The following is a 17291-nucleotide window of genomic DNA, read 5'->3' as shown; positions in this document are numbered from 1 at the left end:
AGACATATCTTCCTTTGAGAGTGAGGTGTCACGATACAATGCCACATGAATCAATTGTCTTCCTACTCCTATCTGTGAGGCAGCTCCAGTTTAGCACATACGTCAAATATTTCTGAGTAGCGGCATGAGACATGGGATCAAAGGGAATGAGACTGTTGTTACTTTATTTCTCAAACCTTGTTGGTGAGAGAAACACCTCCTTGTTCCAAGCATATGCGTGCATTACACACAGCTGTGTGTATACACCTGTGTACACGTACTCGTGTGCACTTTACGTGGCGCGCGTCTTTTCAGAAACTGGAAACGCATGGTTGCGCAACCGCAGTATAGGGCGACCTAAAGGGCTTTCAAAACAGCTTTGCGTTTATCAACTTCGAAAGGCTTTTACAAACAGGTTTCTGATAACCTGTTTAGGAAACCTGTTTGGATCGTCACAAATTTCGGGCTTTCGAAAAGGCTTTCCTAAAGGGCTTTCAAAACAGCTTTGCGTTTATCAACTCGTGAAAATTCCTTGAAAGCTGTTTGGATAACCTGTTTCTGCCGAGAAAGGAGAGTTGATAAACGCACCCTTTCGTAAAAGGCTTTCCTAAAGGGCTATCAAAACAGCTTTGCGTTTATCAACTCGTAAAAATTCCTTGAAAGCTGTTTGGATAACCTGTTTCTGCCGAGAAAAGGAGTTGATAAACGCACCCTTAATCTCCCAGCTAGGGGAAAAAATACATAGATAATATTTACTTCCCTGTTGAATATGAGTCTTATCTCTAATTAAGCTGGGTAGCACAGTATTGTCATTCTAATTGCTTGAATAGCGGATCAGAATTTTTGTAATATATGTGGTCCAATCCTTTACACATCCCTTGAACTACTAGTACAAGACGCTTGATTCATCAGTGCCCATTCAAAGACTTTGCTATCTTTTTATGCTGAATAAGATTTTAAAGGGATGGTACAGTATTGGTGGAGATGAAAATTGGGCTTTTAAATTTTTGCGAGATACCAAGAAAACACTTATGATATAGTACAGAGCATACCATTTTAAGAGGAATTCAAAGTTTACTTGATGAAAATCGGGTTTGGAATGACTGAAACATCCAAAAACAAAGTAAAACAAAGTGATCGTAATAAAGTGTGGGTCCCACACTTATTAGAATTGCTCTTTTTTTGGATATCTCAGCCATTTCAAAACCAATTTTCACCAAATAAACATTGAATTCCTCATAGAATTACATGCTCTTTCATGTTTCATAAGAGGTTTCTCATTATCTCACCAAAAAATGTTAGAAACTTGAAATTAGGTCTCAACCAAAACTATACGATCCCTTTAACACTGAGAGAAAGAAGCAAGATTTGGTCTGTTCTCACCTCTTTTGTGTCTGGAGTCAGAACTGCCAATACCGGAACTACTTGAACTTCTTGTTAGGCCATTTGCAGTGCCCTACAGTAACAAAATGTGAAAAGAGGGACACACATATAAAAAACACACATGCACACCAAAAACACAACACAAAACACACACACAATGTGGAATGCTTACTCTAGACAATGAATGTGAAACAAAAAAGGAATCAAACACTGATACAAACTCAGAGTTAAAATTGCATCACTGTAAATACTGTATGTAATTTTTTAATTTGTGAGTAAAATGTACATTGTCAAAAGCCCAGAATATGTCATGTGAAATCTGGCACTTGGTAAACCCAAGGTCTCATAGCAGTAAATCTCTACCATTTTTTTTTAATCATCAATCTAACTGATTTATAAAATTATAAATTTGTTAGTGATCCTGCCTATCTGTTTGACTTCTTGAACCATATCATATTGGATGAGTAAACGTGTTATAGCTGAAACATCATTTTGTTGATCAGCATTTTATCATAACAAGCTGTTTACACTGGATTGATTAGTCTGCTAAATCAAGACTTTCTGTCAGAAAAAACATTCTGATCACAAACAATTACAATATGGAGATTCAAGATGAATGAATTCACATATGTGGCCAGATGTTTCAACTTGTCTAATGGCACAGTTTCAAGAGCTTTCAGCATAAGCAAGATCTGAATATCAGAATCAACTTGAATTTTAAAAAGCTAAAAGGGGGTACAGTTTCTCACCTTGCTGTTTGTAAGCTTCGACCTGACGTTTGCCCCAAGTTCTCCCCTCCCGGGCGACCTCCCCCTGGCGGTGGACCTGCCCGAATTCGGCCTGCTGCTGCCGGCTGTGCTGGGTCTACCCGTGGTGGGCCGACTGCTCCCCGGTCTGCCTGGCGTGGTGCCTCCACTGGCCCCAGTCTTCTTCATAGAGGAGATCTGAGAGCCGCTGAGACTGAGGCTCAGTTGCCTGGACTGAGACATGGTTGACAGTATGAGTCACTCACCTATGGGAGACAGAAATAGATAGAGAGAAAATGTATTTGATGCTCACTGTGGTCTAGGAGTCTCTTAGAGGACACTTGTGGTAAATAGTCACATTTAAGATAACAGTAGGTGAATTGACTGCAAATTTAATGAGGAATATTTATAATCAACGAAACTGTTTGCAAGCAAACACAGATTTTTCTTTCTTTACGAAAATACATTTGACAGAGCCGAGAAGTATATCACCTGCTAGGCCATCCCTCCCTCGAGTATACATGTGTAAATATACAAGAAGCTCATAACAACGATACTCTGATAGAAATCGATGCAATTGCTCTTCAAAATAAATGTACACATATATTGGAGATAATATGATCTAAAAAAAGAAATGTTTGCATTAAAAGTTATTGCAAGTATTGTAATGACAGAGAATTTGATGGAAGCTGAAATTACATATTTCTCTACGAGATCTAACCCCGTGGGGTGCTCCACTGTGTACACTCTTCGCGTTTGGGCTGCGGTCACAGTTACACTGTATGTGAGATCTGAAGGTGAATACAAATTTTGAAAAGGGAAAGTTCTTGTGCAGAACGATGTGCCATGCCACCAATTGTGACTGATGTGGTTGACGTCGCTTACAGACATTCACTGCTCCCTTGGCAGGGCTCCATGGAATACAAATTTTTTTAGAATTTAATTCCATTAAATATACCATTTAGTCCATACATGATGATTTTTTTTTTTCTAGGGCAGGCCATTGGAAAGTACTGACAATAATTTGTCCTAATGGTTTTTGCTGAACAAATAAATTAGTGTATATCTCAATTAAGTAGGCCTAACAGTGTCTTCATTCTCCCCTAGTATCAGATATCACACCAGCAGAAATTGTGAAGTGCTGCTGTGGGTATAGAGGAGTGTCTACACTGTATACTGGAGGATCCAATAGCACATCATCCAATTCCAGCCAACTTCCTATTGCATTGCATCATCAGCATCATAATTATGTAAAGTCTTCAAATTGCTCAAGTTTAGCCAGATTATCCCTCAGTCTAGACAACAAATCTGATGATCTGAAGGGGAAAGGCATAAATTCAATTGATTGCACCTGTCTTCGCTCTGTTTGGAAAAAAAAAATACAGATAGGGCCCTAGGCCAAAGTAATTGAGTATCTGAATATATTACCCCAGTCCATGGAAGGCCATTTCGAGTAAACTTAAAAAAACTTCATATCTTTTTTATTTGTCCAATAATATTCTATTTAACTGTGATGGAAAGGCAACATTGTACATACAAATTAGAACAAATATTATTATGACAATTAACATTTACATTAATTGTGGAGAGGCCATTTTGTGTGATGGACTTAGGTTGTTCTTTGAATCATATGGACTTGGGTCGTTCTTTGAATCATATAGAAACGTCTACAGGATAGGCTGCTATATGAGATGAGAGAAGCGATGAGAGAGGGTGCTATAATATGAATGTAAAAATGATCCAAGTCCTGGACTTGGGTCATTCTTACATTCATATAAGATTTTACTCATGCATTTCAGGCACTTCGGGGGTAATTACGATTTATCGTTTATACACAAGATGAGTCCCCATGCATAAGCTACAATTTCCCATGTCAATCTAAATTTGGCAAAAAATTGGACTTGGGTCATTCTTATATTCAGGTCTTCAATTTTCTGAGTGTTAATGCGACCTTAAAATTTTAAAAGAACTTGTAAAATGTATATGTCAGACTGTGAAGGATAAAATTTACAGTCACATTTTGACCAAAAGATCGGTCTGTATCTTGTCGTTGTGGATATGTTCTGCGGAGACTGAGTCCGGCTCCATGGGAGAGCCATTCGCCATTAAATCTTTTTTTTTTTTTTTTTTTAATGATATGAGACTCCTCCGCAGCTCCGGACAGACAGATTTTTCTGCTCAAGTCACATTATGTTTAATATATTAGACTGACATATTTAAAGAATTTACAACTCTAGCCCTAATTAGTAAAAGAGGTGTAAAATTTTATGTAAGCCCTACATTAGACAAGAATTTTAATACAATAGTATACAAATATTTACCAACACAAGTTAGACTAATACTTAAATAGAGATTAACCTTGTTAAGTTTGTAAGACAATTTCAAACTCGAATCAAAAAATTTCACAGAATGAATGTGATATTGACAGAGATGAAGAATAAATTTTTCAGGGATCATCATGCTTGGTGTGGACTAGCAAAATTCGCAGCCAAGCTGACAAAGGCAAAGCCAAAGAGCCAGCCCATGGATTGAATGCTGAATGCGCAACGGCCACTGCACTGGATGTCGTTGTCGCTCGCAGCCAGCCAGCCCTATGGGCCCTAGTCCGGAGCCGAAGCCTATGGAACTGCCCGCCGAAGCTCTGCAGTGCTGTACATTGGTGAGGGGAACATACAAGCAAACGTGAACACCGGCATTCGACGACGTTAAAAGTGTGCTAATGATACTACTTCTCTCCTACCAGAACACTGATATTTTCCGATGGAATATATGAAGTAGAAGAGTTGAGTAAATAAACAACTTACACCATATTACAGCGAACATGAGACTTGAGAGGTGAAAATCGCCCACCAAGAGATTAGAGATTAGTAAATATGTGGGACTACAGAAAGCTCTCGCTGTGAACCTGTGTGTCACCATACAGCCAGTAGATAGTGACGCTATGCCTTTGCACTGTGTAGTAGAACAGCAGCAGCAAGTGCTACCTGCGACCAAAATATTGAATGAATGCAAGTAGACGATATCAATCCGCCAAGTCACTGTCCTGTATGTGGAGATTCAGATAATAGCCCAGACAACATTTATTACCTTTTTATGCCTAATACCCTCATGTAATACTCAGTGGAACAAAAGTGAAGAATTTTAAGGTAATATTATGGCAAAAAAATCTTTCCAGTTGTCCAGATTATAATTAACTACATTAATACGCGGACGCATACAAATCTGAAAGATGTAAATGCAGCGGGCAGCCATATTGAGAAAGGGGGCTATATTTTGTGTGTATCGGGACAGAGTGTAAACGAAGAAGGTTCCTGGAAAGTCACTATCTTCTGCCCTGGGATATCCGTTCCTCTCTATGTCTCATTCAGCTCAAGTGCATAAATAGAGGTTTAAAATGGGTGACAAAAGGAAACTTCAAGGTGAGATGAAAGACGCGAGGCAGCTTTTCAATTTTTATCGAACCCTGAATGCTGAATGAATTTAGCATCTCGAGGTGGTGCGTAGGTTATTGTATTTCGCACTGCACTGCACACACAGACCATGACCAGGAGCATACAGCAGGGGCTAGTGTGTGCATGAGAGTGTGTTGAGTGAATGGGCAGAAGTTAGAAACCCTGAATGTTGCTTGTTTACCAATAATATATAAGTTGTAGATTTAAGTGTGTAATATATTCTCCTGAAACAAAGATAATGTAGAGGAATTCTGTAATATTTCATTGTCGCAATCTAGTCTAGTTAAATTTTACAAAGTTTTACAAATTTCTCTTCTTCTTTTTTTTTTAGGACCCACCGCCAAATTCATTCTTTCTCTTGTTTCTGGAACCATCACCAGATCACAGCATGCAGCGGCAGACATGGTCCAAGTGCAGAAGTGCAAAATGGCTGTTCATAAGCTAAATTTCTAATAGAAATATTGGCTTAACTGCAGAATTCCCTGTCGTCACTTTCCAAATGTGCGTGTGTGCATCCATCCGCGTATCCATGCATAAGTTTAAGTAAGGTAACAAAACATTTTAGACAAAGGTAGCGTGCGCGTGGTGGGTATTACAACCCTGTTCCAGCACAGAAGTTGCGACAGGGCTGTAGCAATCATATGATCTGAAACATACAGTAGGTTCCAACCCTATTCCAATTGACAAATCCCATCAAAGTAGATTTTGAATTCATCAAATTGCGTTTGTTACTAATTACTCAGACCCATTTCTAGAGCTGTAGGGTCTATTTACTATCTTGATAAATTTGCAATTTAGCTTCCTATTGGTGTTATCGATTAAATTGACATGTAGAACTAGAAATCTACACAATTTACAACTAACCAAAAACGAAAATTTAGATATCGTATGCACACTGAATTCACATTTTTCTGCACAGTGTAGACCACGATTTTGCACGATTGTTGCTTCTCGCTTGCAAGAGGTTGCTTCCATTGCGATCGAAAGGGTTGTCAAAATGGCCGCCTTGCATGCAGCGGTACAAGCACTTATCTCTACAGAACAGTACACATAGGTTTGTCCGGCTCTTTTTAACGCACATGCTGCCCTCGTTATACAGAGCACTTCCATTTTTGTAGTAAGTGTCTTTGGTCAAAGCTGTTGCGATATATTTTGAATTGCTGTAAAAGTGGATATTTTCGCGCGACTAATTTTTCATGCTCGGCCAGTTAAGAAGAGTTTCGTGTGTCTTAAATTCCTTGGAATCAAGACATCAACTACTGGAACATATGGCAAGCAAAAATATTTGTGTGCTTTTATTTTCACGCTAGCTTCTGGTTGGGCGAAAATGCGCGAAATGAGCGAAAATTTCAACACAGCGAAAATTTCCACTTTTACAGTAATGCATACAGCTGTAATGGTCAGGCTTTGCTGTTAGAAATTCAAATTTTGCTCCATAGATATTGCGCAAGGGCTCACTACATATGGAATGATATATTTATACCATTTTCTAACTCCACATGAGCCTAACGTAAAATTTGTGCTAGAATGTAGAAATTTTGAACAGTTTTCTAGCTGGGCGAGGGGTCTAGCTCAGTAGGTGTGTGGTGGCTAACTGTTCACTGGGTAGTAGTGCACCTCTGGCCCTATACACCTGCACTGCTTGCATTTTATAACTGCTGGGAATACCTGTACCTACCTGCACATGACCAATGGAGATTTTCTCTAGGAATCACTACAGAACAGTTTTGTGTGTTGTATGTTGGCTATCATTGAAACTGAAGATAGTCATCATAGGCAGGGCTCGACACTAACGGTGGCCCGGTGGCCCGGGACCACCAAAATTGAAAGTCGGGCCACCAAATTTTAAAAAAGGGTAAATTTGGTGGCCCGCCTCGGGCCACCATTTTTGTTTTTTTTTTGAAAAGTACGTCAATTAATTCGTAACTTTTTGTGCCGGAAATTAGCAGTTATATTTGTTTAAAGGATGGATGAAAAGGACTGAATGAGTGCCTGAGAGTGAGTGTTGCGAGTTTGTTGAGGTTTATTTATGAGTAGAGTTATGTCCAACTTCCAATTCTTACTATGACTGGATAAAATTTAGATATTTGACTCATTAAAAAAAAAAACAGGACTTTTAATGTTTTTTATTGTTTTTTTTGGGGGGGGGGGGCACCAAATTTTTCTCTCGGGCCACCAAAAATTTGAAATTGAGGATTTTGGTGGCCCCATCAGGCCACCAAACAAAAAAGTTAGTGTCGAGCCCTGTCATAGGGCGATTTCTTCGGGGGGACTTCGGTTTGTCCCCCTACCCCTTCCCATTAATTTTGCCATGCCTCTCTACACTACCGTTGTTAGTTTATGCAAGTACATGTACGGCAAGTGATGAGGTGTTACTATAGCAGGGGGACAGCTAGCCCCGGAGACTGCGGCGGGGTCCTGGCGGCTACCCCGCAGTTTCGTTCAAGTGAGAATCACGAACAACTCCCTATTGCCGCATATACGGCAACTTCACAAATAAACCATGGCTAAATGTCCATCATAAACACAGTGACAATATAAAATGAAATATACACTACCCCACTGCCTTGGTCCTTCTCACCAATTTATCTGGAAACTGCATAATTTTCCACAGTTTTTAGGAGTAGGCGGTCTGCCCTAGTGGAGAGCTTTGCTGCTATTTTGAACGTGTATATCCATCAATACGCATCTACGCATGCGTAAACAATGACGTCAACGTTACGGACGCAAAAGGATATGAATAATGCATCATCGCACGGTGAATATGCATCATGTAGCGAGTAATACAGCTGTCAATGCACTGCACTGAATGCATTGTGTGCGCATGTGCAAGTGATTGTGAGTTTTAGTGAGCATCGGTGAGCTGAAGATATTTGCCTTATAAGACAGCATTTTCTGCATCATAAGCAATGAAATGCATCAAACAGTCGCCGATGTGAATCATTTAGGTTTAGTCGACCCATGTAAGTATTCCCAGTAGTTTTTGTTGAAAAATTAAGGAAATACAGCGCCGGAACGGCACCCGTTTGGTACAACATTAAAATATCGATGCCAAAACGGCGCAGCCCCAACACTGTACGTTGTACGTTGGGGCTGCTGGTCGCAGTTAGGGGACAGCGTGTGTCTGTGCGTAAGCTAACAAGGGCAGGGTAGTGCAGAGTGGTATGGCAAATTATTTGGGGGGGGGGGGGACTTTTCGATGTCTTCGCCATGTGGATGTACATGTGTTTGTACTGTATGGAGTTTTTCTGTGGCATCTGCTGCCTTGCATACTTAACCTAGCCAAGCGTCATGTGTAGTGTGCACAGTATGTGTGGTGCTGCCCATACATGCTGTCATTTTCTCTTTTTTTCTCATTTGATAATTAGATAACATGGTTTATGATTGTTTCAAATGCAAGTGCCAATTAAAAGTCCCTTTCATTCATAACGTGTCAAATTTGCATAAAAGTCCAGAAATGTGTCATTGAAAACGGAACTGAAAACATATTTCATGTATATGTTTGGTGGAAGTGAATGAATCTTGCCGTATGTATCACTGATATGATTAGTGATGAGATACTGTGAATATGACTGAATACAATGTATATGTAGGATTAATACCATGCCTAATCAAAATTTACATTGCAACCAAAATTTGGTGTTTTCTCATCATATCTTTTTTCTTCTTTTCTTTTTGATCAAAAAAAAAAAATGTACAGATAGATCCTTCAATTCCATATGAAACTTGTATGGCACATGTTCATCTTCAAGTAAGAACAAGCAAATAATATACATGAACCGTCAGCAATGACTTTGTAGAAGGATACTTTTTGGCCCCGTGTTTGACAAGGGAGTTACAATGTACCTCAAACAGTTCTTACAAAGGGACCACAGTACTGGCAAGTTTCTGCAATCAGCATGGTAATACAATTTACAGTTACCCTGGTGTACATTCTAAGTTCTGCCCTTTGTCTGCATCACAAGGATCACAAGACTTTTTAACCCATTGACTCTGAGGACGAGTCCTGAGTATACTCGGGCGTGTGTCTATGGGAAATGCATGTTGTAGCAAAATCGGCCCGTCCTCAATGGGTTAAGGGGGGTGATTGCTTATTCTTCCAGGTGAGATGGAAGGTTTCTGTGCTTCATGTGTCGTGTGATATTCGGGATGTTTCTTAATTCAAGATATGAAAGGATTAAGGTATTTTGTAGCATGCGTTTAAATATCTATATTCTTTTTTTCATCCTTTTTTACCATTCTAGGGGAAATAGAGAGATGTCTCAAGAAAGTCAGTGAAGGAGTGGAAACATTTGAAGACATATGGCAGAAGGTAATATGCCGAGGTTGGCTTCTGTATTATGTGCATTCAGAGAATAGTAAATGTCGTTCACAAAAGTATGTTTTCACTGTATACATTGGACAAGTAGTCCTGTAGGTACAATTTCTTTTGTGTAAAACAGTATGATACAGTTGAAAAGTGAGATATTTTTCTTGTGAATTAGTGTTGCAGCAATACTGTACAAGCTGATCAGCCAGTAAGTGCCCTCCATAAAGCATCATGTGTGAAACTGTTCAAGTGTTGTGGATGTTATGTGGATGCAATACCTTGAAAGCAAAAAGAATTTGCATGGAAATAAGATTTAATGACATTCCACAGGACTGAGCTTAAAGATAATACAAAGTTTTGGTACCTCAAAAGTTTCCCTGAATTTCCTTGTCTTGGTTTGTGTTTCATGTTAAAGTACGTTGTCTGTGAGAATTACTCGCCCCAAAGTGCTCTCATGTCTCATGTCACAAACATCTTATCCGTTGATGGATTTGAAATTTGTGCGCTTGTGATGTGTTCGCATGCACTGGCTGTAGTATTCAGCGTATGTAGCTCTCCCAAGGTCCTCTCGACCGAGTCACATTCAGTCATCAATTCGAACAGAAAGGGACTGTAGGCAGAACCAAACGTTGCCCAAAGCCTGTTTTCAATACTTCACCTTAATTGGTAAGTCTTCAAATTGAAGAATTGTTGGGATTTTAAGTTGACATTTATCCTGCGATACTAAATCTGTCATGATCCTGAATGCTACAGTGCGAAGCCCGATTACGCTATGCGTATGGGACTGCTGGTTGCTATGCGTGTGGGGCTGCTGGTCGCAGTTAACTGCATGATTACTAAGACATGAGAGCACTTTGGGGCGAGTAAGTCTCACAGTGTTAGTTATATGAAAGGTACTTTAACCTTAAAGAGAAACTAAGACAAGGAAATTCAAGGAAACGTTTGAGGTACCAAAACTTTTTATTATCTTTAAAAGTACTTTATTTGTAAATACTGTTAAATAATATAGGAAAATTGAAAAAGAGGGGAAGAATAATCTGGCTTTACATCTTGCCTTCCATGTTGGAGTGTCTAATACCTTTTTCTTTCTGTTCTGTTAAAGGTACACAATGCTACCAACAGCAATCAGAAGGAAAAGTATGAGGCAGATCTGAAGAAAGAAATCAAGAAACTCCAGGTAACGTTTGAATGATGATGAATAACACTTTCATAGCACTTAATACTGATGTTTCTAAGCGCATGTAAAAAAAAAATAAAAGATAAGTTTTAGGACTACTCAGCTATGTAGGAAAGAGACAAATAAGAGCAGCTCTTGAATAATGAACCTTGGAATAAAATAAAAAAACTGTACTGGATATTCCTTCAGCTATTGTTACTGATGCATAGCTCTTAATTAATTTTACCACATTCAGAAGTGTGATTCAATGTGTCATTGTATGTCTACTTATGTTTGGTTTACTCTAAGGTGGATGACTTAACCCGTTGAGGACGAGTCCGGAGTACAAGCGTCTATGGGAAATGTGTGTTGTAGCAAAATCAAACCGTCCTCATGGGGTTAAATTAATAAAGACAGATATTTAAAGGGGAAGGCTAGTAACTGATCAGTGGGAATCAGTGGAAATGCTGGGAGATGATTGTTCCAATTCTTATGGGATTCATTCAAGAGTTCATTGTATATCTATTGTTGTGTGAAAATGATTTGCTTCAGAATGGTCTCATGTTCAAGTAATGTGCAGTTTAATGCTTCCAGGTTAGCGTCCCTGGTCAGTGACGGAGCATTAATCTGCACATTACTTGAATATGAGATCGTTCTGAAACAAATCATTTTCACACAACAATAGATATACAATGAACTCTTGAATGAATCCCATAAGGATTGGAACAATCATCTCCCAGCATTTCCACTGATTCCCACTGATCAGTTACTAGCCTTCCCCTTTAACACAGACCTGGATGATTAGCAAAAGGAAGAAAAGCAGGGTGGAGAGTTTTGAACCACTATGCTGTCAAAGAATGATGAGATTATTATGGACCAAAAGGAAATCACATGCAGAAGTGCTGCAGATGGTATTGCCAGAAGGCGAGCTACTCGTGATCGTCATAAAATGGCATGTGCAATTTCTAGAACATGCTGTGTTGAAAAAGCAGAACAAAGTGAATCATCTAGCCTTGTCTGGATGTGTATAAAATGGGAAAAGAGCATGCGGCCGACAGTGTCTCACTGTCCTGTCTGCAGTGGCTGAGATAAATGGCAAAAGGCCATCCACAATGCTGCAATGTGCCATGACTGAAAAGGCTGGATAAAGATCACTGCATCAGTGATCGCCAACGGGCTGTGATGTCCATGCAGAGAAGAGAGGATATTCAGTATCACTAGCAAAGGCTCGAGTTTCGCCAGAGTAGAACATTTCAGTAGTATACATTCGAGAGAAATTCTTAATGATTTGAGTCTTATCATTAAAGTATCTCAGGCTATTAGACAAGACAGGTATACAACAAGCAGTCATTTGCATTAATAAGTGTTCTTGAATGTGTCATCTTAGGTATACAACAAGCAGTCATTTGCATTAATAAGTGTTCTTGAATGTGTCATCTTGGGGAACACACAAAACACATAAATTTATAGTAGATGTGTGTGCTTATAAATACTGACACGTCTAAATTTAACATCAGAAATTTCTGGCTATCTGTCAAGTTGAAAGGATGTTGTGACATATGAGACAGTTGGCTCAGCAGGATACATTATAGTTAAATGTTGTGTGTTTGCCAAGAAATCAATCAGGTTAGGCTTATATAGTGTACGTCTGTGCCCTGTTCCACCAGAGGTAGCAATTGTCTGTACAACAATAGTTCAGATAGGAACTTTCCATTGATATGAATTGCATATATAGTGTGTTTCTGAAACTGACAGTGCTTGCACAGACCATGACACTTCCGTGGTTGTGTGTTCCAGCTTTTATGATCACTGCAGATGGTTCAAATGCATCCATTTACATTGTCATTTCTTGGAACACCTAGCATAATCATCTTAAGGTACCATTGAGGTGACAGTTTCTAATGTTTGAACTGAGTGATTTATTAAGCTGAAATACTAAGATGGACATGTAGAGGATTTTGCAGATGAGCTCAATGTTTAATTTGTAACAACAACAAAAAGATAAGCAAAGATGCCATAGTAATGCTTCTTAGGGAGATGTTGGCACTTTTTGTATTACTGTATGTATTATTCACATAAAATAAGTGTGTGTGTTTTTAATCTCTCTTTGCATAATTCTCTCTCTGAACGTACAATATCTTTCATGCATGTGTTGTAGAATTTCTTCTGAAATGTTACTGCCATATTTTGCAGATGTTATCCAGAGCCTAAAAGTAAGCTACCAAAGATGAGTATCAGGTAGAAAATATCAGTTGGTGGAACAACAGTGAAACAAAAGCAATCATATGAGCTCATTAAAAATTCAAGCAAGATTTATTGAGAACTTTTTACACATGTTCTCAGAATTTTCTTTTCAATATTTGTTGTGCAGAGCAAAGTCTGAAGTACTGAGATACGATTAATTTGTCTGATTTTATGGTCTGCTGCTATGATTTGTATTGCTTTCATTCGAAGAGAATGAATTTTGTGTGAATAATGTATTTGTTCTTCATTCCCTGTGCAGAGGTTAAGAGACCAGATAAAATCATGGGCTGCATCGAACGAAATCAAGGACAAGCGGATTCTGTTAGAGAACAGGAAGTTAATAGAAACGGTAAGCCACATTTCTTCTATGTCATTTTGATTCAGAGATGTAACTTTATAAGACTAACACACATTGATATATGTCTAGATGTAAGCTGGTAAGGTACAATACCTACTCCAATGAGAATAGTATCTTTTTGTTACCTTTGTCAGTAAACAAATTAAAGAAAATTGAAAGGGAGGTCAGTAGATGCTTATTTATCTTCATCCAGATATTGAAAATTGTTCAGACTTTCTTTGTACAAAGTGGTACACAAAAGCTTTAATTACAGCCGTTTTTGTCTTTCGTCCATGATCTTGTTTAGATGGGGAGAGGGTTTGTGCTTGCGCTCACTGTAATCAGGCTCTTTCATCCATAATTTGGAATGATATGGGCGGTGAGTTGGCTCAGTCAGTAGCGCGTCTGCCTCACGATCCTCAGGGCCCGGGTTTGAACCCGAGTCTGGACTTAGCAATGTTGCGTGTCATCGTACTGTCCCCTCTAGCAAGAGGCAAAACACTTTGTCCCTCGGATAGGACATAAAATGGAGGTCGCGTGTATGAGAGAGTCACAACTCATGCACGTAAAAAATCCCGTTTCATTCATTCATTGCAAAGAGCAGGGTGTTTAACCCAGTGAAGTGTTCCCACCTCACATCCAACTGGACCCCATGGAAGACCAGCTTAACATAGCTGAATATGCGCTATCCAGCCATCATCTCTGATGGAAATGAATAAACAAACAAACAAACTTTTCCTAATGTCTTAAATTTCAGGCTGATGGAAACTCCAGGAATTCTACACAATTGATATATCTTTATTGCATGCTTGTAATATATGATGTGTTGCTGATAATTTCATTCCATTTCATACTATATTGCTGGTAGGGTGAATTGTCATTTGTAAAGTGTACAAATGCCAATTATTAATGCTCTGTTTCTTGTGCATGCACAGCAAATGGAGAGGTTCAAAGTGGTGGAGAGAGAAACGAAAACGAAAGCTTACTCCAAGGAAGGTTTGGGGCTTGCTGCGAAAGTTGATCCCATCCAGAAGGAGAAGGATGACATCTCAACGTGGATGAGGGGCAGCATCGACAAGCTCAATCTCCAAATCGACCAGTTTGAGCTGGAGGTGGAGAACATCACGTCGTCATCAAAGAAGAGGAAAATCCCAACGGATGTGAGTAATAGCTTTACTTGTGTGCTTTCCTTTATTTTCTCATTCTTTGCTCTAGTTATGTTATTGGCTACCACATTAGTTGACAGATTTTCTCCAGTCCGTAGCCTGTTGGCTTTAATATGCAATGTTTATCGCATTAAAACCAAAGCATACTGTATACGCCATACATTTCGCGAGTCTAAATTTCGCGAATCGGGAATTCCCGATGATTTCGCGAGTGGTTAAATTCGCGATCCTGTAGTCCTGTACTGAACGGAGAAATGTACACGCATACATAACATTCAGGGGATCAGAGTCAATATTTTCGCGTGTCTTTAATTTCGCGAATAGCACCCAACTCGCGAAATTCGCGAAAATAAAAACCTCGCGAAATATTTGGCGTATACATTAAAGGGAAGATAAACCGTAAGAGCAATGTGGATTGAGTGAAAGCAGCAACATTAGTAGAACGCATTACTGAAAGTTTGAAGAAAATTGGACAATCGATGCAGAAGTTATGAATTTTTAAAGTTTTGGCGTTGGAACCGCTGGATGAGGAGACTACTAGAAGTTATGACGTATGAGTGGACAACTATACAAAGAAAATATAAAGAAAAATCTACAAAAATCCATTTTTCATGAAAATTCCAAATGCCATCAACTTGATACTGACATATGTTAAGGGTAGCAATTCTTCCCCCTGCTTTCTGAAAGCGGTCAAGTGCTCTTTCATAATGCTTGAAAAATGAATTTTTGTTGAATTTCCTTTATATTTCCTTTGACGTGTAGTCCTCTCATACGTCATAACCCCTAGTAGTCTCCTCATCCAGCGGTTCCAACACCAAAACGTTAAAAATTCATAACTTTTGCACCGATTGTCCGATTTTCCTCAAACTTTCACTGATGTGTTCTACTAATGTTGTCGCTTTCACTCAATCCTCATTGCTCTTAGGGTTTATCTTCCCTTTAAGTTGGTATTAGTACATGGAGAAGATGATTTGTTCACATTTATGCGTGTGTGTCTGTTTGTATGTGTGTGTGCTGCACACATACTTTACTTTGTGTGGATGTTTATATTTATCACCATTTGATACCCGTGCCTTCAGGTTTTGATTTGCTGGCTCATGGGTTTATTGCCAGCACCAGAAATGGAGTTTCTGTCAGTTGATATTTATGTGTAGATATGTTTTAGCTGGTTGTTTTGGTTGTACTGGTTGTATGAGTCCATGCAATAATTTCTTTGTTTCAGTGTTTGATTCACATCCCTTGAATGATTTCACAAGATATTTTGCTGGTAATTTACATTAAAGACAATAAAATACTGTTTGACACACACTATAAAAAAAAATTGTGTTTGTGTGTGTGTGTGTGTGTGTGTGTGTTAGGATGGAGTTGGGATGTAATCTGGGTCGATGTACTGTTTTCCATTGTCTTAGCATTCTGTGCACATTGATGTTATGTATACACTCCTCCTACAGAGACAAGAGAGACTAGATCAGCTGCAAACGTGGTTGGAGAAACACAGGTTCCACATCAGGCAGCTAGAAATGCTGATGAGAATGCTGGACAACAGCACGATAGAGGTTGACCAGGTACGCTGCACACTTGACAGAGGGACTTGTGTGTATGTAGTGCAGTCTGGTGTTCAGACCATTGTGTGCCAAGTACAAAACTTTTAGGCAGCTTCCAAATCTCCATGATCCTGCAGAAGGCATTCTGCCAGCTTTAATTTCTCCTCATGTCCTTACAAGCGAATAAACAGGTGTGTAATTCCACTTTACGCATGAGCAGAAAAGGGTTATTTGGACCAACAGGCATTTTGGTTTGTTAATTCACTGAGATAAGCATCTGTTAAGTGATGATTAGTCATGTGATCCTTATCTAAATGGTGCTTGGTGGCACATCCACCTAACAGCAAGCTTGGTATTTGGCAGTTTCAAAAGAAAAAGGTTGTTATTGCATTCAGTACAAAACAATGAAGTGGACACCTGCTGAAATGTCAGCTAACGGATTATTCTGGTCACCTGGTCTAAACGCAAGTTCCTTCTTTGTTTGAACGTGAATTCCATAAATTGTTACGTCGGGCAAGCTTATGCATTATGCCATTTTGAAAATGAGTGAAGCACCTAACCAACTGAGAAAAGTAAAGGTTATTTGTACCAATGTATACATAAGCTAATAACGAACTGGCTTATACAGAAGTGTCCCAGATTTGAGAATCGTGTTCGCCAAGTAACGCGCAAGTCTCTCCCTGATTGCCTTTAAAATACACATTGATGTCGATGTTGAAAAATGCAGCCCTGAAACTCCTCGACTGTCCTATAATGCAGTACATTGAAATAATAAACCTTAGATAACTTGAGATTTAGATATTATAGATATGTACGGCTTGGCATGTACTCCCAAAATATATGTACTTGTAGTCTACCTTAAGACCAGATTGAGACCTGTCTCATTACCCAAGCTTCAGCTTGCATATCCTTGGGACTAGGGAGGGAAGGCTTATATACATGAATAGACGTGTATCGTCACATTGATTCTGTGGC

The 17291-nt window shown here is 39.1% G+C and overlaps 2 protein-coding genes across 2 annotated transcripts in view; one reads left to right on the top strand and one right to left on the bottom strand.

Moving 5' to 3' along the window:
* Window positions 1-5065, bottom strand: part of LOC139722486 (centrosomal protein of 131 kDa-like) — a 32764-nt gene extending 27699 nt beyond the window's left edge. The window contains exons 1-3 of the mRNA XM_071633776.1: window positions 4913-5065; window positions 2112-2374; window positions 1363-1435 (exon numbers count right to left, since the gene is read on the bottom strand). Of these exons, the coding sequence (XP_071489877.1) occupies window positions 1363-1435; window positions 2112-2351 (313 nt within the window). The 5' untranslated portion in view covers window positions 2352-2374; window positions 4913-5065. The remainder of the gene's footprint in view (window positions 1-1362; window positions 1436-2111; window positions 2375-4912) is intronic.
* Window positions 5066-5383: 318 nt separating this feature from the next.
* The window catches only part of LOC139722485 (CCR4-NOT transcription complex subunit 3-like), a 29006-nt gene continuing 17098 nt past the window's right edge, over window positions 5384-17291 (top strand). Inside the window, exons 1-6 of the mRNA XM_071633775.1 lie at window positions 5384-5527; window positions 9805-9872; window positions 10972-11046; window positions 13529-13618; window positions 14542-14766; window positions 16224-16337. Coding sequence (XP_071489876.1) covers window positions 5503-5527; window positions 9805-9872; window positions 10972-11046; window positions 13529-13618; window positions 14542-14766; window positions 16224-16337 — 597 coding nt within the window. The 5' untranslated portion in view covers window positions 5384-5502. The remainder of the gene's footprint in view (window positions 5528-9804; window positions 9873-10971; window positions 11047-13528; window positions 13619-14541; window positions 14767-16223; window positions 16338-17291) is intronic.

Source organism: Diadema antillarum, unplaced genomic scaffold (assembly GCF_040938485.1).
Source record: "Diadema antillarum isolate AM-2024a unplaced genomic scaffold, OU_Dant_1.0 scf00000166, whole genome shotgun sequence".
Taxonomy (NCBI): domain Eukaryota; kingdom Metazoa; phylum Echinodermata; class Echinoidea; order Diadematoida; family Diadematidae; genus Diadema; species Diadema antillarum.
Note: the sequence above shows the minus strand (reverse complement) of the source record. Positions and strands in the feature narration are given on the sequence as shown.